The following is a 21,343-nucleotide window of genomic DNA, read 5'->3' on the forward strand; positions in this document are numbered from 1 at the left end:
GGAGGACTCGTAATCCTGGATGCGGGGATGTGTGCAGAAAAACCCCAACAAGCCATAACGAAGAACTTTAAACAAGTGGATCTAAAACAAACTCTATCAGCAAAAAAAAAAAAAAAAAATTCCTAAAATTACTTGAAAAGGAACAATGCAGAAGCCTCAACACCAAAATCAGAGGATCGCAACAAGGTGAATTGTGTCTTTTTTTCGGCAAAAACACAGAAAAACAATGTTCCTTTTCGCGCCATCGTATTAGAGAGACACACTTGGCAAAGTACTGTGTTACAGGTTTTGGCGAAGATTCTATCACAAGTTAAAGTAAACGGCCCCTTCAGGATACCAAACTTGGACCGAGGGATTTTCTTTCTTCAGGAAAAAAGATGTGAAATTGTATCGGGTTTCTCCCCAGATATCACGGACATGTATTATTCGATTCCGTATGCCGCTCTCCTGATGATCCTCCCAACAACCCTCGAGGAGTAAGGCCTTGAATGCTTCCAAAATGCAGCTGGGATGAGCCTCGATAGCTTCTTGGAGCTTCTAGAAAGCTACCTCACAGCGACTGTGGTATCACACCTGGATCAACACTATGTACAGAAAAGTGGAGTCTGCATAGGATCCCGAGTAGCCCCATACTTGTGCGATTTGTACCTTGCAGCATGCGGTAAGAATATCCAAGAGAATCTAAAAGATCAAAGCATCGAGACCTGTTTCCTGTATGGGGATAACTTTCTCATACTGTGTAATTCCGATGCCGACGAGCCGAGCAACGGGTGTTTGGACGGTGTCATACGCACCTTTAAACACAGCTGTCCAATACTATCTTTCACCCAGGAACTTCCAGTAAACCAGTCCATACGGTTTCTGAATCTCTCCTTGGAGTTCAGAAATACCCACGTGTGCTGGATGTATGAACCCCGCTCATGTAAAGGATTCCTTCCAAGCAACTCGTAACACTCAAAAAATGTAAAACGAGGGTTGGCAACCAAAGCTCTCGTCTCGGCAATACAAAAATCTGGCCCCCATAGAGTCGGCCGCAGCTTTCAAAACAGCTCTGTAGGCTTCAGGACTCTTGTTACGTAAGCACACTCCTAATACCGGTATGCGAGAACCTCTGCAAGAAAGTGAGGCAAAAACAGGAAAACAATGCACAGCCAACGAAAAAGAAGCCCCGCAAACCACTTGTGGTGATGCCATACATCCACGGGATAACGCATCGCCTAAAAACGATCGCCGGTCGACAAAGCGTACAGGCCTTATGCTCAGCCCCCAACAAGGCATATACCATGTGCCGTAAGGTGAATTGTAGGAATAACCAAAATCAGAGGTCCACCTGTGGCATCACGCACCAAACACCGTACGCCCCGTGCGAGAAAGGAGTTGTGTACAGCATTCCGTTGTCATGTGGAAAATGTTACATTGGACAAACTCGGCGGTGTATTAACGACCGCACCAGGAAGCATGCAGCTTCCGTTGCCGCACTAATGTCAGCTGGCCATCTTCCGGCGAATTGTCGAGTATGCCAATGTGCTCCTGATTTCGAAAACATTACCATCGTCGGAAAACAAAAAAAATCAACTTGCAAGGGAAATCCTAGAATCTCTGGCTATTGAGGCGCGCGATGATAACTGCGTGAGTGCCGCCTCCATTACGCTATTTCCGAAAGAAAAACTGTATCTTCTGGGAGCGCCCCAAGTGAGAAACCAAGTCAGGAACATGTGAACGCTAGCCACCAAATATCATACCGAAGAAGAAGTTACCCCTGGGAACTCAGCAGTATAATTCATGAGGGTAGATGAAAAAGAAGAAAAATTCTAGTAAATAGTTTAATTCATGAGGGTAGGTGAAAAGGAAAAGGAAGAACTTCAGTAAATGGTTCATAGCTCAGCAGTATGTGTCTCTTTTTCTCCACTCTTTGGTTTTTTTTTTTTCCTTCTACGTTCAGCTGGATACTTTCAGAATCATGTCATACCAACCAGGCTTATCCCCGGGCAGTCACGAATTATAGCGGTCATTTCTTCACTCAGAGAAATGACCAGATGACGTCTCGAAAGACAGCACAAGCTATACAGTAGCACAAGATTAATTCAAAACGGGTGCTGCACTTTGTTACCTTCTTTGAGTGAGGATGTATAGTGTGTATATCTTCTGTAGTGGGCAAGAATCCCTACATTGGGGAGAAGCGGAGACAAGCCCTTTCTTCAAATGCGTTAAGTCTCCTTGAGCTTCGGGATACAAAGAAACGCCAGTCTTCAGCGCTGATCCCACAGTTATTCCGCCTCTGTTGCGTCGTGTCTCTTCGCACCCCGCGCCTCATAGCAAAGTGGTTGCAGTGGGGGGCTGGTTAACATTTTGGGAGATTTCGGACTATCCAAATCACTTTCTTCCTTCCCCCCCCCCCCTTTTTCTACGCCACACGCTTCCCCCTCTTAAAATATCAGTTGATCTTCCAACATCTTATCTCTGTTGAGTGGCAAAACAACCATTAAAATTCGAAAGTAATTTGCCATTTGAGTAGAAGTCACTCGGAAAAGTAGTTAAAGTAAACTACTAATTACCCAAATAGAAATGGAATTGAAAGTCAAAGTCAAATTTGGGGTTTTTACGTGCCAAACCAACGACTTGCATCTGTCACGCCCCAGCGGACAACTGAGGAGTAATTTCGACCACCTGGGGATCTTTTGACGTGCAACCGAAAGCTCGGTCACACGGCGCCTTCTCCGCAATAAGCCTCCGTCATATTGCGGGCACCTCGGTCGGGATTTGAACCCGCCACCTGGGGATCCGTAGGCCGGCGCTCTCGCCTCGGAGCCACCAAGGTGGCTAATTGAAAGTTACTAAACTACCCAGAAGAGTAGTTAAACTACAGTAACTTGAATAAAGTAGTTGAATTACGTACAAGTCTGTCTGGCAGGCGCTCTGCGTAAGGGTTTTCACCTATCTGCCTAGCCCCGCACACCACCACATGGGCCCCTTCCAGTATGAGCAAATAAAATTATTTTTATTATTATTACGAAAATTTCTGTTTTCGGCTCACAAGTAGTTTGTACCAAAACAGAATAATATTGATTTCTAGTTCGCGTTATTTCGCGATTTTCATGTATCTGCATAAAATTAACACAGAAGCATCGGGCTCGACGTTGCACATCCGACATTCCTGACTCTCCCCATCTTCCTAAACATCCGTGTGTGTCCTAACGCCTGAAACCGGAATTTTAAAGGTTAAAAACGGCACGTTTCGTATATGAAACGCACATTTTCATGCAAACCTGACGTCAAGTGACTGAAATCGAAAAACATGCATATTTACAATATCGTTATCTCTTCTGGTGAAGGCTCAGCAACCGTTGCATCCGTTTACGCTTATTTCTCATGATTGCTTATTTAAGTTTCTCACTGATATCGGCCTTATACACCTACTGGGATTTTATTTTTCACCCCTAACTCATGACCATACCTTTTACACTTATACAAATGCATGTCCATATTTTTATCACATCACCTGCTACTATAGCTCTTTCGTCTTTTTAACCCTCTACTGCAATAGTTCAGACACTTGGCGCATTATGGCCTTAGATGCTGATGTGCCATAAACCCCCAACCAACCAACCAAACATTTCATTTGTTTTCGTGCACGCAACGGTGACTCCCAGAGAAAGTAAGAACGCAGTGACTGCCTTTATTTTAGCAATGTGAACACACTTGCAGGTGTGCCCTGATGAGGCCTCAAAATCAAAACTCTCGTAGCGTGATTCGGGACTGAGCCGGCTACTACCCAACCTCGTTGTCACGCCACTTTCTGCAAGCAAATACACAAAAGCGACATCGATACAATTATCTTGCAGAATATCACATTATTTAGTCATAACTGTGTCAATAGGCTCTTTGTGTTGTATTTATGTCAAGAAAATATAGATAAACCTTTTTCGTCAGACAAAAATTAAATATCAATATTAAGTCTGGTAACAGTGTATTTTTACCGAATCATTGCCAAATCTTTAGAAACGTTCGGCAAAAATCGAGCAGAATTTTTGATTCTGCAAAAGTTCGGCCCATCACGAGTCAAAATATTCGACCCAGGGGGGGAGGGGTCTGGTTTGCCCCCCCCCCCCCCCCCCCACACACACACACAGTCAAAAGCAAGTTGGTACGCAACTGACCTCTGGTACGTGATGTCAAACGATGTCGCCATGTTGACTTTCGCCTCGGGAGGACAGCAGGTTGGTTCGGACAGGTGCAACGAGCGCGTTACCTACGACTGCGTCCGTTGCAACCGCAGCGACCGGAACGACCGCTCTGCGCCGCGTGTACACACACCTGCAACCACTGCAACAAGCGCAGCGGCGCGTCGTCAGCAAGGCGACCGCTTCTACGCCGCTGTCAGTTGTTTCAGCTGCGCCTCTAAAAAGGGGACGCGCTGCCACTCAATGCCATAACAGAATATAGACACACAGTTCTCTACAGACTAAAGCTTTATTTTTTTTTTCATAATAGGCTTGCAGGGTACAGTAGATGTAAATAAAGAAAAGAAAAAGATGCACTACGCCGTCTTGGACGATCAAGACTGTAATTCACGACTTCGCCAATAGTACAAATATCGCCACACCCCCTTTCTACAATTATAAAAGACGATGTAGTCTTAGCAGCGACGTAGTAACGTAGAAATATGATTTCGTGATCAGATAGACGTTGCGAGCGTTCAGGATTGCTAACACTAATCGCTTTTCTTCGGTGATGAAAACGCGTGAAAATTCGCATCCTTTATAAGGTACGCACCAGTAATACATTGAACTTGACCACACGCATATGTAATGCGCCAAGTAAGAAATACGGGCGATGTTCGAGGAAACAAATGCTTAGGAAGCACCACTGTAGTCTAAGTAGACACACACGACGGCACGGGCGTTTCTGCTGTCTTGAGAGTGCCGCCACGACGTCGCCGCACGAGCAGGTGGATCATCCCTTCTAGTACGTGCTGGGTTATCATAGCGACACACGACGAATGGAATAAACCAAGGGGTTCGTTCTGCTGGGAACTACGTTGCTGTCTGTTCCTTCCTCGCACCGCAAAGCACACGACAGTTTGAACGATGGCTCACCCAATGGCGCTGCGTGTCCGCGAGGCAGCGGCTCCACCGTTCCACGCCCAAGGCCAGCGCGTTGTACGCCGCAGATTAAATAAGGGAGCGAAGAGCGGCGTGCGTGCTTTCGCATTCAGAACTCATAAGAAGTGCTTAGGTGTACCTCGATCCTTTTAAACCTCAACTAAAAAAAAGTGAGAAATCATGTGTCCATGACGTGCTTGAGCACCGGAGGCGATGACCCCAAACTTTCGCCGTGCTTTTTAAGCACACCATGAAACCTGTCATTTTCAAGTAATGATAACTGTGCCGTCACAGCACTCGTTGGCCATGAACGCGAATTCAAATATTTGTCGAAGGGTCGATGGTTGACGAGCGCATGCACCCGAAGTACGGCGTGCTCGTGAACAATGCGTGAGCTGGGCTCGGCTGACGTGGTTCAGCACCCCGGATGCATTACAGTGAAAAGACGGAGGGCATTTTAAGGAAAAAAGAGCTACGATGTAGTCGGCTATATTTTCAAATGATTGTACCAAAAAGGCGGTTTATGATTTTTCCGCTTTTGGTGTAGTGTTAATTTTCCGCACTAAACAATATGCGATTTGTCACGTCCTAAATTATCCCAGTCAAAAATTCATTTCTTGCCCCCTTAAAGGGGCCATTCAGCGATTTTCACTTGTTAATATTTTTTTTCTTCTTTTTACACGAGTGCCTGTCTGTACCTTCAAGGCACAGACAGGCACGCAGGTATTCTTCGAAGTAACGCCACTGATCTAGAAACTCCTTTGTTGCGGAGCAAATTCCAGGGAAAGAGCGAGCGTTTTCTTTCAGTCTCTCCTTCGCAAAACTTGATGACGTAGCAGTGGGGTCGCCATATCCTCCAGTGACGGTATTTCAGTGCGACCTATAAATTTTTTTTTCTCAGTGGCACCGCCATCTTGAATTGTTGTCACTTCCAGTATGAAAACATTATAATAATAATGATAAATCTTTATTTTGTTTCATCACTGAAACGGGGGCCAAGACAAAAAGGTGCTGCAGCAGCTTGGCGGAGGTCCTGGTCCCCTTTACTGCAGGCGATTCCCAAGCAATTTCAAAAACGAACAAAACAGCTGCATTGAGAGAAAGAACACTATTTTAAATTTACAGACCACAGATCAAACAAAAACAAGAGATAAAAGGAAATTAATGCATTTAATCTAGTATACAACGGTACAGTGATCAGTATGCCTTAGCCGTACCTAAGAAAACAACCCTAAAATAAAGCTCGTACCTCTGCCAGCGTCATTGCATAAATATCAACACCTTTTAGAAATAATACATTTAGTAAAGTACTTAATTGGTAATTTAGCGAGTGGTCATAGTATAATGTAAGCGATGGTGAAACAAACCATTTTTCTTTAGGGCGGAGTTGATATTAGGAAGTCGAAAAGACTAGGTCATATTATTCCTCAAAAAGTTTATTTTTAAACTGCGTAGACTTCTTGTACGCCACACGAAGTCGACACCTGTAAATATTTGAAATAGGTTTTAGATTAAACAATGAGAACAAGTGTTCAGTATGATCATAGTATGAAACATTGGCAGTAGCACGCACAGGTTTCTTTTGTAAAATATGTAGATTATTTATATGTGTTTTGTTGTATTTACCCAAAATACATGACAATAATTAAGTTGGGAATATACCCAAGCATTGTAAAGTTGAAATTGAACACAACGAGGTAACAATGATTGAAACTTGGTAAGCAACCCACTGTTTTCGACAGTTTGGACAAAAGATAATAAACATGTTTATTCCAAGACATATTATTTGTAAACCAAACGCCCAAAGTCTCAATAGTGTCGACAAATTCAATTTGTTCATTGTTCAAAATCAGTGGGTTTGTAATAATAACTGTAGCATGTTGACTTTTAAATAAAATGGCTTTGATGTTTTGCGAATTTAACTTAAGGTGATTATCTTTTGTCCATTTTTCAACACGTTGAAGAACGATATTACATTTAGTTACTAGAGTACGGATATCTTCATTGGAAAAGAAGATGCTAGTGTCAGCAGCATATATAATGAACACAACTTTAAGATCACGGTTTACATACACAATGTCGTTAATATGAAGAATAAAAAGTAAGAGGCCTAAAATGCTGGTTTGGGGCACACCAATTGTTATTTTGAAATATCAGATTTAAAGTTTAATATAGACATGAACTGAATACAATTCTGTAAGTAAGATTGTAACATGATTAATGTTTTGCCACAAATGTCATAGCAATATTTTGCCGTCGCCACGCCAATAGAATACATTTAGAGTATAAGCGTAACCTTTGCCCATTTTCGTTTTGCCTCCCCTCTCTTTTTTTTTTTTACTATTTTCAGGTTGAAATGTTTTATTTTTTTTTCGTCTGCCGTACCGGATATGCCTATCAGGTGGCTGGGGACGGGAGTACACGAAAAAAGGTCTCACTCGATTTGGGCTAGTGATAATCAATAGCTCGACAAGCATTCGGGTAGCGGCCCGCGTCTAATCGCTGAAATGACGACAAAATCCGAACAATAACAATATCTGAAACTCAGCGAGTTCCCTGTCCCATGCCTACCCCACCGCGTGGCTATGATCCACAATGTCGGCATAAAATCGGCTGCACATCACGTGACTGCTTAGTCTGGTTGCCAGTTGAGGAGTTGAACGCTGCTCGTGTTTGTTTAAGGTGCAACCCCACCCTTGGTTAGTGTGATTCTGAACCAATAGATGGCGGTGGGATCGCCTTCCAGGCCTGTACATCAATGCGAGAAATTGTGCGTGGTGGCGCTTCGATACAGTGGGGTATATTTCTATGTCCTGAATTTGACATCCCTGGTCCCTGGCTTGTTCTTCTCTGCACGAGCTTTCTTTGAAGCGCGCACGGCTGCGCCAGTTCTCGTGCAAGGGGGCCAATTACCTACGCTCCGAGCTCATGTCTCCAGCAAATGTGGGCAGAAAAAAACGCGAAAATCGTCCTGAGCCAAATGACGAGACACATGCATAACAAAACCATCGACGCGTTGAAAAATATAAAATTGCCCGTGCGCCGCTATTGGATATTTCAGAGGCCAATTACACATATTTCAATGTGATCAGATTTATATTGTCACGAATGAAGGTGTCGAGAGGACGAACAGTGAAGTGAAAAATAAAGGTTTTATCGGCGAACTTGTGCCAAATAAAAAAAGTAAAGAAAGAGCGTCGAGGCCGGCAGCAGAAACATGGCGGCGATTCTGCTGCGTAACTGAGAGCGAGAGCTAGACTGACTCGACAATGTCGCGGGCAGCTGCTTATCTACAGTGCGTCACTATCTCGAAAGTTCGGCAAAGAAAGTTCGAGCGTCACGTGCTCGGGGCGAGGATGACTGGCACTTTCAAGAACAAGAAATCAGGGCGAAAGTTAAGTCTGGTGCAAGAATGAACCCGAATCTTCTAGAAGTCCGTGACCGAGCGTTGCTTTCTCCGCTCTGCGGGCAGCAACGAGACGGGACGGTCCTTTTGTCGTGCATGTGTTTGGCTCTTTGTGGATTTCCAGGAAAACGTGATGACGTGATAGACATGGGTTTCCAAAATTCTAGCTTGAGAAACTAACTACCTAAAATATCAAAACAAATTAACTATTCTTTGGGCGGTCAGGTGTCTCCTTTAGGTAGCTGGGTGTTTAGTTTGACCAAAACCACGAGGCTGGAAAGCACAAAAAATGACACTCAGGTCTAGATGTTGAGTTTGGTAAACTCAAAGCAGGACTGGTGCGGGAGTCATAATAAAAAAAAAAGCCGAGGTTAATAATTCACTCACAGCAATAAATTATAATAATTAATTTTAATACGAATCCAGTGATAAATGCATGACTGGCCAGGCAAAGATTCTGGGTCTGTGGATAGCTTTTGCAGACAGTTTAAGCAATGTACCGTCTGTCACAAAAAAAATAAAGGATTTTTTTTTTTATTGCAAGACTAGACTAGGCATCGCCAAACGCTCATTCTCCGGGCAAAGGTAGCGCTAGAGGTCACAGCCAGATGTCGAAGTTTTAGCCCGATCCGATACCTTATTCAAAAGTTATAAGTGATTTTCTGAAAAGTTCAATGGGAAAATAACGGCCGACGTAGTTTTCGAATGCATGGGGCTCTATGGCACCAGAAACCGAAAACGGGCAAAAACGGGCTCCATTTTCCCTACTGAAAAAAATCGTATGTACGAGAAGTTCATATGTGTTTATCGGACACGAGAAGAAACGAGATTCTTATTTGATACGAGTACTTATAAGAATCCTCGTTTCATATGAGAAGCTATATAAATTCTCGTTTGATATGTGGACTCGTATGATTTCTCATTTGATACGTGGATTCGTATGAGCTCTCATTTGATATGAGAACTCGTAAAAGTTCCCATTTAATACGTGGGGTTGTACGAATTTTAATATCGGAACCTGTACATATTCTCGTTCAAAAATGAGGGCTCATTAAATGAGCAGGTCATAAAATTCATTTTAGGCATTTCATGTGGTATCCACATATGCTGGCTGGACAAATGAATCTCTCAGAAAGTCATAAGTTACCTTTATTTTAGGCAAAGCCCGCTCTGCAACAGGGAAGTAGCATGATTAGGTACGCGATGCTGCCACCACTAGCTCGCTTGTGGGTGCCTGCGCTGCCGCCATCGCTGCTGCTGCCCTCTTCTTGAGCTCCTTCTTCACCCTGCTTCTCTTATCTTGCAGGTACGTTGCAACGTAAGAATTCATTTTGGCCATTCTTTTTTTTACAACTTCTTCTGGCCCTTCACCAATGAAGAAGCCAAAGGCCACTGAAAAACGAAAGAATAGAAGGCACAGCTATTACAGTCGTACACTATAATTAACTCACATAATGGGAATTATGTCCTATATCAAACCAAAACTTATCGATCAATATGCATGAAAACTATATCTCGAATAACGAACCCTACATCGGATATGTCGAAATCTCGAGTGGCGGGCCGCACTCTCCTAATGCATGCAGCAGGCTTCCCCGCTGCACACCCGTGGAAAGCGGTGCGCTGTGCGCGCTCCTGATATCATGCAGTAGGCTTCCCCGCAGACAGTAGTGACGCGCTGGCGCCTGCGACGCCCGCGCTCAAGCACATGGTACCGAAAGCACCATGTAAAACGCAGCGGAGTAGTCATACTCGTTCATTGAATAGACCTACAACTTTTGGGTCACAGAAATGCTTAGAGCATTCCTTCGACAAGGTCGAAGCAACGATTGCCAATTTGAAACCAGATCTCTGCGAGCTCAAGAAAGCGTGGAGTAGGCTGGCCTTTCTGTAGGTGCCAACCAGTATCCATGGGTGAGCTGACGGACATCCAAATTACCGCCGAGTTTGTCCGCAAGCGGTTTGTGCACAAGACCGTAAAACTTGGTTGTGTAGGCATTAGAAACATTGCACTGCACCACTCCCAACCTGGAGCAAATCAGCTTCTCATGGCGTCTCTACCGTGAAATTGCGCACGAAGAACTAAATAGGGTAGAGACGGTTAAGAGTGCCGTTGCAAGGTATGCTATAAGCTTAATAAACAAGCTATGCTGAACGAGTCCTCGAGACCCCAGTAAATGAAATGGTTTCAAATAAGAGTTATTATGAAAGAACAGCCACGCAATAGAAGCTCATTACTGTGCCATCTGCACCGCATTTACACAATTTTCGAGCTGTTTGTTATAAACAAATTCCACCGTAGAACGTGGTTTTAAAAAATTGCACAAGAAACCTTTTCCAACATCAAATTAAGCAATGAATGACACATGAGCAAGATGGTTGCTGGATGCAGTCTCCAGCAGCACATATAGCTTTGCATCAATGCTTCCTTTTTATGTTGCAAAGAGTTTCACATTCACAAGGGCAACGAGGCATTGTCAAAGCAAAGAAATTCAAAAGTCAATCAAAAGTTGGTTGCAGTTACAAGTATGAATAAAGCTGATAGTAAATTTGGATGCAAGTGCAAAGTCATGCAACAGCCAACTCAGAAATCAGTTCATGCTCCAGAAAAGTTGTCTCTTCAAAACACTTTCAACAGACAGCATGGTTATTTCGTACCAAGTAAACATCCCCCCTCTCTATCATCTGCTTCGACAAGGGAAACCGCGATTACTCAGATTATTTTGTTAGTGAAAAGCAAGCTTGTACCTACCTCGAACTGCCTCCAGCTTCTTCGGGGTCATAGGTAGCTTGGCGTCCTCCTCCGGACCCTGGTTCAGGAAACGCCGGGAGCGGTTCCCTGTCACGCTCCGAGCAAGGAGCTCTTCTTCTGTCCACATTGCCAGGCAAGCATTTCTCACAAATTTTGAATCGGTGTCAGATTTATCAGCGCAGTGATTAAACTGCGCTGCCGTCATTGAAACACCACTGCCCAGATCGACCTGCAGAAAAATTGAGAATTACAATGGTTGGGATTAGCAGTATAAAAAGCTATTACTGAGAAGAACTAGACTAATACGTTTTCCAGGATGTTACGTCACAGAATCCCCGTTTCATTCAAGTGTCAAAAAGGTAGGTGTAGTCATTTTAAGCCATGTACTTTCAAGAAGCTCATGCGGACATCCATTTCACAGCATCCCTATTCGTTCTAGCTAGAATATACACTCACCGAATCCAGAATCGTGAGCGGTTCTTGAATTGGGTGAAGAAAACGCAGAACTCAATAAATATTTCAAGGCCCCTGTAGGTTTGTGGACTGTTTAAATTAGGTGAGAACCTAATAATGGCTGCCATTAAAATTTCAATTATAAAAAGTTAATGAATAAATTGTGGTTAATTAGTCAAAATATTGCCATGGTTATATATCCACCCATCTAATGTCTACCAGTCACACCAACAGTCTGTGGAAATGGCATCCAGATTGCAGTGAGCCCTTATCTAAAAATAAAATTTGGATTAAAAAATGTACACCAGTATACTGTACAATACCAAGGGTGTGCCCATATCAGAAGGGCCTAACCCCTACTTTCAAAATGTTCCCAAAATAAGCAAAGGACATAAAATTGTTTTTTTTCCCCCGTGCCGGCGCGGGAAAAAATCGGTTTCTTCCTCGACTCGCCGATCATCCTCTGCTCGACCGCCACCAAGTTTTCCGAGGGAGAACACAAATCCAGTAAGTGACATCCGATTTTTGGTATTTCAAAAAGAGGGGCCGTAGTGCGTGTGCAATTGCGTTAAAAAACATGTCTTACGATTGCCATTATTAAATGTTGTAGAAATGTCACCTAAAAAGCTTCTAAATTTCCTGATTTTTGATGTCACCGATCAAAAGAAGCAAGGAGGTAAGCGGCGGGAAATATATATGCCAAAAATAAAAAGGTAAGTGCGTGCGCGGGAAATTTTTTTGTTTGCCGATGTGGTTTTTTTTTTTGCGTGTCTATGACTACAACCTGCATCGTGTCTATGACTACAACTTGCAATGCAATGACTACAACTTGCAGCGTCACTTGTTCCCTTGTGAAAAGAACAAGTGAAGCTCTGGCACGGGTGCTAGCGAAGGAGGGCATTCAGATTGTTCACAAGCCTATTTAAAAAAAAAATGACCACCGCACTGGCTTTCTTCACACGCGCGCATCCTGGACATCGAAACTAAGCCCCGCCGGGCGTTAGTTTTGATGAATCCACTCAGGTCTCCGAACCAAATGCAAAAGGACTGCAGCATTTTGAATGGTCACATGAATGCTTAAAATTTACAATAAATTTTGCACATAGCTAGACTATCTCCAGCAGTACTTTAAATATGTTTATCTTGAAAGAAATTGCCAAGATAAGTCGGATACGGTTACAAAACCAGAAATGGTCAGCCTACTTGATCAGGGTTCCCAGCGGCAACCGGCACAGGAGGGGGCGGTGGCAACATCAGCTGGGCGCTGGCTGGGGGTTGTACCTTCTCGATAGCCTGGCTTGGTGTCAGAATCTCATCGGGTTCTCTTAACAGCACGACCGCGGAGACCTTGGCAGCAGGAGGTTCCAGGCACTGCTCTTCTGGGCTGCTCACATCATAGTCCAAGACTGAGGTTCCATGAAGGAGAGGGGACATTCCCTTGCCGCTCCTTGAGGCTCCTTAGGGACTGGTTGCTCTAGCGGCAGAGGGAGCCTTCCACTGAAGCAGGCAGGAGCTGCTGGAGCAGACACCGCAGAAGACGACTCCGCTCCTGTTGTTGTTTGCGAAGGCCACAAAAATTGTATCCTCCATGAGCTGTACATCACAGGAGATTCTAAACTGCCACTCTACCCGCTTTAACAGCTATTTCAGACATTTCCGTCATGTCACAACTGGTGAGACTGTTGCTTATGATGGGGTATACAAGATGGTGTCTGATACACTGACCCACTGGCCAGCATTAGCAAAGCATTTACTGCTTCAAAATGCAAGGAGGCATCTAGCCACAATCATAGCAGATATTGTACAAGGGGATATGTTTAGAGGCCAGAGCTACTTTGAATAGATCCCAGCAGGTTGTGGGGTTCAAGCTATTCTGATGTCAGAGATGATCGGTTGTTGCAATGTATTTCTTAGGTTTGCACACAGTAAAAGCATCTTGATTTCCATGCCTTAAATAAAAGACACTATTTACCTTTTTACAGTTATCAACAATGAAAACTACATCTATAATCAATTTACTTTACCATTCAGATGAATAATGTGAAACCAGATTTAGTTTTATTCTGGGAATTTGTTTTGATAGCAATCCGAACTATCATGGCTGTAAGCAGTTAGTTGCAGCAGGTTGTAATTCAGCAAAAATATGTGGACCAGCCTTGTAGGGTTATGCTAATAAAAGGAAAAAATACTTAAAGCCTGAGTAGGACATGCATGTCAAAAGATGCATTTCGCATAAAAAGCAAATGTAATCGGAAGAATGTTTACGGCTTGAGACTCATTTTGCTGTGCAGCTAATTCCTTTGCTTCCGGGGGAGTGATGCAGCCAAATCGGCCAGGTCTGTACTTTTACATTGGCTAGAAAGTTGCTTGATTCATGAAAGTTGTGGGGATTCCTCTGGTCTCCCTTCCTCGATGGCTGTGATAACGGCCGCGGGTCGGAACACTTGGTTTTTTCGCCGTCAGCTCCGACCTGTTCGTGAGGCGGAGGGCCGACTGGTTTGGGGGGCCCTCCTCTCACTCTCTCCCGGGGGGACCTCTTTCCGTCCCCCCGCTCGGATGTGGATCACTGCTGACAGGCGAGGAGGTTTCGCCTCTTGTTTTCCCGCTTTCGGGAAAGGGACTCGTCCGAGTGACGGCGAAAGAGAGAGGACGTGCGTCGGCGACTTCTCCGACGCTTCCCCGGTCTTGGCTCTCCGGAACCCCGCGTCTGGCCAGGTAAGGACCTTTTCTTACCTTGCCGGCGCGGGGGTCATTTTGGATGGGGACATTGTAGTTCATATAGAAGAGTATGTAATAAATGCTCTTGGACCCTGTCCTTACTTTGGTACGTGTGTCTTCTCTTCCGCTATATTCGAGAGAGTGAGACAAGGTAGACGATCATTGGCACCAACGGAGGTAATTAATCGAACCGACCCGCGGTAATGTAGCCCTAAACGTCGTCTACATTGCCGCGGAGATGTGGGGACCGCGGGCTACTAGGTTTGACGTCTCGTTTGAGATATCGCCGCTGTTGAGACAACCCTTTGGTTACTCTATCGATACCTGTGTTAGTTGGTAGCTAGCAAAATCCCACAAAATGGCGTACAACCTCAGCAATGGGCGGGACTGGCTGGGTTCACCGTACATTAAAAAAGTGGAGGAATTGGCAACTCGCATTTTAAATATTACTCCAACTGAAATCTTGTTTCATGAAAAATGTATTTTTTAACATGTGTGTCTTGTCCAGGCTGTTCTCTCAAGTGCCAGAAAGCAACTGAACCAGGGTTACTTCCTTGCTGCTTTTATGACAGCATGCAGTTTCCAAGGTGCGTTGTTGCCCACAATTGTGCATTTGGTCCTTACGATGTTCTGAAGCTATCCAAAACCATTCAAATCGTTCGAGGTATTCTGGCCCTGTCCAAAACTTCTCTCAGGAGGCAGTGTCACTTAACCACTAATTGCTGCAACACAATCCCTTTTCTCCATTTATGAAGTTTGGTACCTTGTTAAAAAAAAAAGGATATGTAATCAGACTACCAATACTAGGGACTCAGAACTCTGCTACCTGCTCTTCCCGCTACTACTGATACAATGTAGTATTAGGACAAAAACAGAAATGATGTGGTGCCACTTAATCTTTTTGTAATGAACTATCGCAGACAAAAGACCCGAGGAGGCGCAAGCGGCAAGTGAAGCGCACTGCTGCGCCGTCAGCCAGCAGTTCGCCTGGTTTCGAGACAACAGAAGAGCGCATGCGTGCCCTACTGTGCATGCAGCAGGCACGTAACCAGGATTTGGTTCCGGGGGGGGGGGGGGGGGGGGGGGCAGGTTCTATGCCCCCCCTAGCTATGTGGCTGGCTTGCAGGCATGCAAGTTTTTCCGCTTCTCTGCATTGCGGTGATTCTGGCGGAATCTGGCGTGAGATGTCGCAACTGATGATAGCGCTTTTAGCTTTGCAGTGCTTCATGCGAGACGAGTGAACTCTGACATTGGAACTAAATTATCTTATTCCTTAGTTCACCTGCTGTGACTTGTCGCTTTATAGGTGCTTTATCAGGAAGGTTGTCCTAATAATTGCGGCATCAAGAAAAACATAGAATCGCCATATTCAGAAACCCAACTTGCTAATGGCCAGCGATACGAGCTGCAAGCGCCATCTCTAGCTGCTGCATCCGCTGTAGACGTTCATCACCAGCGGCCACCGAAGCGGAGCCTTGCACCATACACTGTGGCAAGTATGGTCCCGCAGAAGAGCGAATAAGCACATATGTCCGCAAGCACAGTAGGACTCACATGCGCTCTCCTGTGGTTTAAAAATCAGGCGAGCCACCGGCAGATGGCACAGCTATGCACTTCAATCACCTCTCGCGCGTCCTGAGAACTTTTGTCTGCGATAGTACAACCATCCAATACATAATTCCAAGCTTACCATGCGAAGAAAGAATTAACACATATTGTCACAAAGACCAGGCGCAGAGTCCGAGATGATGACTGGGTAACTCAAACTTGTGCCAAACAAAAGAAGAAAGAAATCACCGCGTACAGCAGTGAGAAGCAAGACTGACTCGACAAGGTCATGCGCGGCTCCTTATCTAGCGCGACATCGATGCTTCAAACATTCGGCACAGGTTCCAGCGTCGGGCATTTGTGGTGAGAATGAGCAGGAAGTTTCCAGAACAAGTATGTAGGATGAAACGATATAAGTTACGGCGCGAGCGAGAATAAACACAAAGTTACCGGGCATTGATGTTCGGCACCGCGGACAGCAATATGGCATAAAATATTGTCATGCTGAATTAACTTACGTAGTCTTGACAGGAATATGGTCTGTATGCTTCTGGAGAGGCTCCTTTCCTCATCAAGCTCCAGCCGGAGACGCTTCACCTCTTGCTTAAGCGCCTTGGCTTTAGCTCGCTGAGCCTCATACAACGCTATAGGAACAGTGCCCTGCGATCCTGAGTAAAGAAGACATTACAACTAAATTGTCAGGGCTGTTGCTACAGAGTAGTAATTGAAGTTTGAGTAAACAATTTAACAGTCACAATCAATAGTTTTAAATAGTGAAATAGGTTGCACATGATTTTATCTATTGAATTTCTGGGATGCTTAGGGCACATAAATTGAGTTACGGCCATGAATAGGCCATCTCAGAAAGCTCCGGAGTGCCCCTTCAAATGCAACATGACAATAGTGGTGCACATCACTTGCCGTCTAAATGCTGCTCTTCAATACGGCGTTTTTTGGAAGTAGTCTTCTCTCCGTGATCTGTCTGCGCAGTGTGTGAAGAGGTTGACTGACCATCCTGGAGACATTGCAGATACAAAACAAAATGTTTAGAAAAAGGAGTTGAAATAAATTGCCATTACTGCTCTAGCATGGAGCTTAGGTCCATTATTTTATAACACAGTTCAATCATTTTCTTTCTACACCACTGTTGCTATGGAAAGCATGGAAGAAAAAGATTAATTAATGTAAAAGCAAAGATATAGAAGGCAGGCTGAAAAAAAAAATAACAGCACATATGTAAACTTTCACAACAGGCGTCAACGTAGGCAACAGAGATGTGCCTAGAGTCGTATTCGGCGCTGCTTTTGCGAGCTGCCACAAAATGCTTCCACTGGGAAACAGAATGGTGGTGGCAGCCGATCAGACTGAACTTATCTATCTAATGCTCTAAAAAATTATCAATTCACAGTAAAGATACCGCAGGACGAGAAGAAAAATGGGATTGTGTGAGCCTGCCGAGGATGCATCACTCGCATTTACTGCCTTGAATGGCCTGTGGCATTGCCTCTCAATAGGAGGATGAAACGTTAATCTAGCCAGGCCTAGTACTCAGTAATGGCAGTTGGCGTTGAAATCTGACAAGGTAATGCGCAGCACTAAAATAAACCCTTGATGAAAATTAGGGCATGTCATGTCCGGTGCCATTTTAACCGGCATGTTTCTCAGCTAACTGTTTCAAGTTGGGCGCCTGGGGTAACATTCTCATGCCCATAATGCAGTCTATCGTAATCCTGGCACGTGGGAGTCATCTGGCTGACCGACCGCCACTGCTGAACCGTTATCACGACCGAGAATGATAGCTTCTGCTCACAGGTGGCACGTGCGGCCCCCTGCCTACAGCAGTCAGTGTCTTTTGACAAGCCAAGTGCCCTTTATGACTGAACTAATATGTCATTACAAAGCTGTGCTAGTCATGATAGCAAAGCTTTGTAATAACAAGGTATGATAGAATGCCCTGAGGCATTACAAGGACTAATTTCCTCATACTGCTCTGAAAGGTACAAGTTTGACTTCTTTCTCTATTTGTTTATATAGAACACTGTCCAGAGGTATGCCAGACAAATGGGTGAGCCCCAATGATATCTAATAAAAATCGTGCAAGCCATTAAATCAATAATTCAGCCCAAAGTTTAGACTCAACAAAGTTGAACACGTGCCAAACTTTGGAGAAAATATTAGTCAAGGACTCAGTCAACGTCTGTGCGGGTGGATGGGTGGCACACAGCACACATGGTATCTAGTAAAGTCATGCAGAAAGTAAATAGCTCTATGCGAGCGGGCATTTTTTTCTGAGGAGCGCATGACTGGTGGCTAACGTTCGATCTAACGCTAGCACCGGGACTCATCCATGCGGACCAGACAGGGCGAAGCTCAACAACGCAAACTGCCGTTATCATCTGAGCCTCAGTCACCACAGTCTGATCGAAAGCGAGTGAGGATTCTAGAAACAACGAAATGAACCATTTTCTTGACCGAGGTCTTTTTTTGTTTTTTTTTTTCTTCTTTACTTATTCGTAATTTTTTTTTTTTTCCCCACGAACTTGCCGTTTATAATTTTGTAAAGCTGTGTGTGAGGCTTTAAGGCTGCATTACACAGTTGTGTTTTGGCTGTTTTTCACTGCCGTGGGAAGGGATACGTGTGTAATAAGACGATTACGATAATCTTATTGCAATGGTAGCTGGCGTCATCGCCAGCGGCTGCGATGGGCCGCAACTCAAGGAAACACACATGTATCGCGAAAAATAAACACTTTCAAAAAAAGAAATTGAGTGTAATACAATCAGTTCCAAACCGCTGAAAGAAAGGGCTCATAGTTATTTTAATTGACTTTTTATTCTCGCGCTCAAACAAGTGGTCGCTGAGCTTGCAGTTTCGAGAATCCTCTTCCCCTTTCAATTAAAACCGCAGTGACACAGGCGCAGATGATAACGGCAGTCAACGTTGATGAGCTCCCTCTATCCGCTCAACATGGGCGAGTCCTGATGCGAGCGCTAATTCCAATGTAAGCCACTAGTCAAGCTCTTCCCAGAGAAAGACTCCCGCTCGGGTGGAGCTATTGAGCATCTGCATGACTGTACATAGTACCATGGCCAATCGGCATAACAAAGTATGCCAACTTGCTGGACGGCAATACGTGGTAGCACGTGTTGGCCAGAAAATCCATTATTATAAGAGTACAGCTATATGCACTTTGTTATGCACCTCAACCGGAAATGGCTATATGCACGACGAGGAGAGCTCACGCCATTTGGGTCACCCTTTTCGGATGGCGCATGCATCACTGGGGAAAGGGTTAAGCCAGACCCCCGCCTGCGTTCACACCTTGCGGCGACAGTGTGCAGCTGCTAATTACGAAACTATTAAAGGGATGGTGAACCGTAATTTAGATTTCAAAAAAACAATGCTGGAGATGTAGACGGGGCGCTACAATCCCTACAACACTACTAGTAAGGCAATATCTCAAATGGACGGCCGTATTTTTGGAAAAAGAAGTCTAGATCGAACCAGGCCGACGAGGCGTGTGACGTCAAGATGCCTAGTTACCTCCTCTCTTCGCTCCCTCAAGGCAACGAGGCGGAAAAGACGCGAGGCCGTTCCCTCTCCTTCTCGGAGAAACATGACGTCAACATTCATGCCAAATGCGCCTCGTTTTTCGAAAAAATACGGTCATCCGTTTGAGATATCGCTGTATGAGTGATGTTTTGGTGTTTGTAGCATCCTGTTGCATGCTTTTGGCGCATGTTTTGGGGGAATCCAGATTTTGGTTCAGCATCCCTTTAACCCGCTTGGCCCTCCCCCCATACACGCCGCCTGGCGGCATGCAGCCAGCAACCCAAGCCCCGCTGTAACTGCAAACTGAGTCCCATTCCATTTAGCTCAGCAAAGTTTCATCAACCTTTTTTTTTTTCTTCTTTTTTCTAGTGTTAATTGTAAAAAAGAAATTTCGTAAGTATCGCCAAATGCTCAGCAAAAAAAAAAAGTATGCCTACACTGGCAATTAAACCGGGCTCCACTGCACATGAAGCAGACACCTTACCACTAAGCTATGCCACCCCTTTGGAAACTGAATGTAACCAATCCTTTGATAGGAGTTTCGCGTTGCACATATAGTCACGTCCGGTCAAGATGCAGGGCGTAGTGCATATAGCTTTACTCTATTTATAAACCACTGTCCAAGAGCAAATAAAAACACAAAATAACAGGAACCTTTTTTTTTTTTTTTTTTTTTTTTTTTAGAAACACAGTCAAAAGCGATCGGGAAAAATGCTACGAACTCAGAATTACCTCCATTGGTTGTCCTTCCCGGTTATCGTGGATGATGCGAGGAATTGCAATCCTCTGCTTGATCATTGACCGCAGCAAGAGGTCTTCGGTTTCTGAATAGAAGTACAGTTCTTTTAGACAAGGTCAATAACACAACCACATGCAATGCACATGACGGCAGTCACGTGCAAGGCATGTGACAGCCGTCCTATTAACGCAGCGTACGGTACGTTGTCACGAGCCTCCGTAAGCGTTCCACATCGTGACATTAACGCTGTTAAAGATTGGCTGCGCGTGCCAAGGAAGCCCTTTTGCAGTGCCCTGTTACGATAGTGCAAGGCATCTTTACGAAGTTCGCTGCTGATTCCTTCAACCTGCGGACTACACGTTATCAATAAAGACTCATGCAGCTGACGGGCCGACCCCGGAGGATAACGCATGTGTAGAGGTGTCAGCCACTCGAGTCTGCAATCACATTAACCTACAGGGTCGGCTCGCGAGTGGAGCCTTGCCCAAGTCATCTGTGTCCGAAATGGCTGCCGATGGGCGCCGCCATGTTGTACACACTAGCGGCATCACATTCGCAGATTTTGTGATCGGTGCCCGCCTCGATGAATTATGTGCCAGCATTAACTTACCTCCAAGCATGACGACTTTTGCTTTGTAGTATCCGGCCTGACTACCATTCTCGTCTACCCAGAAGACCATCTTGGACTTCTCGTGGTCGAAGTCATCCACGTCTCCCGGCGTGAAGCGCTTGATCAAAGTCGTGGGTAGCACGGCCTTGTGCTTGTCCTCATAACGTACGTACGCGAACATGCTCGCTGGTGACGAAAGAACGCTACAACGAACCAGCCAGAAGCGATCGTTGAGCAGGCGCGGAACAAGAAAGAAAGCACTACAAACACGGTATGATAACACTGAAACAAAGAACAAATGAAGCCAACAAAGCGACGAAGCGACAAAAAAAAAAAAAAAAAACACTATCAATGTGGCCAAGTCGTAGTTGCCGTAGTCGCGAATTTAATTATCGGCTAAAGGTGGGAAGTGCTGAAAATTTATACTACCACGAAAATTGCTGAACTCAGAAGTATTAAATA

The 21,343-nt window shown here is 44.7% G+C and overlaps 2 protein-coding genes across 2 annotated transcripts; both read right to left on the reverse strand.

The window, feature by feature from the left end:
- Window positions 1-9,700: 9,700 nt before the first annotated feature.
- LOC121048625 lies at window positions 9,701-13,147 on the reverse strand. The gene is made up of 3 exons (XM_040505162.1): window positions 12,917-13,147; window positions 11,261-11,489; window positions 9,701-9,900 (listed from the first exon to the last, which is right to left on the reverse strand). The coding sequence occupies exons 1-3, from the start codon at window positions 13,145-13,147 to the stop codon at window positions 9,701-9,703; spliced, it is 660 nt and encodes a 219-aa protein (XP_040361096.1).
- A 3,745-nt stretch (window positions 13,148-16,892) lies between these two features.
- Window positions 16,893-21,147, reverse strand: LOC121048624. Its single transcript, XM_040505161.2, has 3 exons — window positions 20,882-21,147; window positions 20,265-20,356; window positions 16,893-16,994 (listed from the first exon to the last, which is right to left on the reverse strand). Exons 1-3 carry the CDS (start codon window positions 21,060-21,062, stop codon window positions 16,893-16,895), a joined length of 375 nt encoding a protein of 124 aa, XP_040361095.1. The 5' UTR covers window positions 21,063-21,147.
- Between the last annotated feature and the right edge of the window lie 196 nt (window positions 21,148-21,343).

The sequence above is a fragment of the Ixodes scapularis genome, unplaced genomic scaffold, assembly GCF_016920785.2.
Source record: "Ixodes scapularis isolate PalLabHiFi unplaced genomic scaffold, ASM1692078v2 PGA_scaffold13__105_contigs__length_92229423, whole genome shotgun sequence".
Lineage (NCBI taxonomy): Eukaryota > Metazoa > Arthropoda > Arachnida > Ixodida > Ixodidae > Ixodes > Ixodes scapularis.

Bases quoted from the DNA above. Each gene is read 5' to 3' on its own strand.
- LOC121048625 (XM_040505162.1), bottom strand. From the start codon at position 13,147: ATGTCCCCTCTCCTTCATGGAACCTCAGTCTTGGACTATGATGTGAGC. The intron at 11,490-12,916 runs GTAGGCTGACCA...ATTTTTCTGCAG, and splicing joins CCGCTGGGAACCCTGATCAA to GTCGATCTGGGCAGTGGTGT. The intron at 9,901-11,260 runs GTAGGTACAAGC...TTCGTTTTTCAG, and splicing joins GAAGCTGGAGGCAGTTCGAG to TGGCCTTTGGCTTCTTCATT.
- LOC121048624 (XM_040505161.2), bottom strand. From the start codon at position 21,062: ATGTTCGCGTACGTACGTTATGAGGACAAGCACAAGGCCGTGCTACCC. The intron at 20,357-20,881 runs GTAAGTTAATGC...ACTTCTATTCAG, and splicing joins AAAAGTCGTCATGCTTGGAG to AAACCGAAGACCTCTTGCTG. The intron at 16,995-20,264 runs GTAATTCTGAGT...CAATGTCTCCAG, and splicing joins GGGAAGGACAACCAATGGAG to GATGGTCAGTCAACCTCTTC.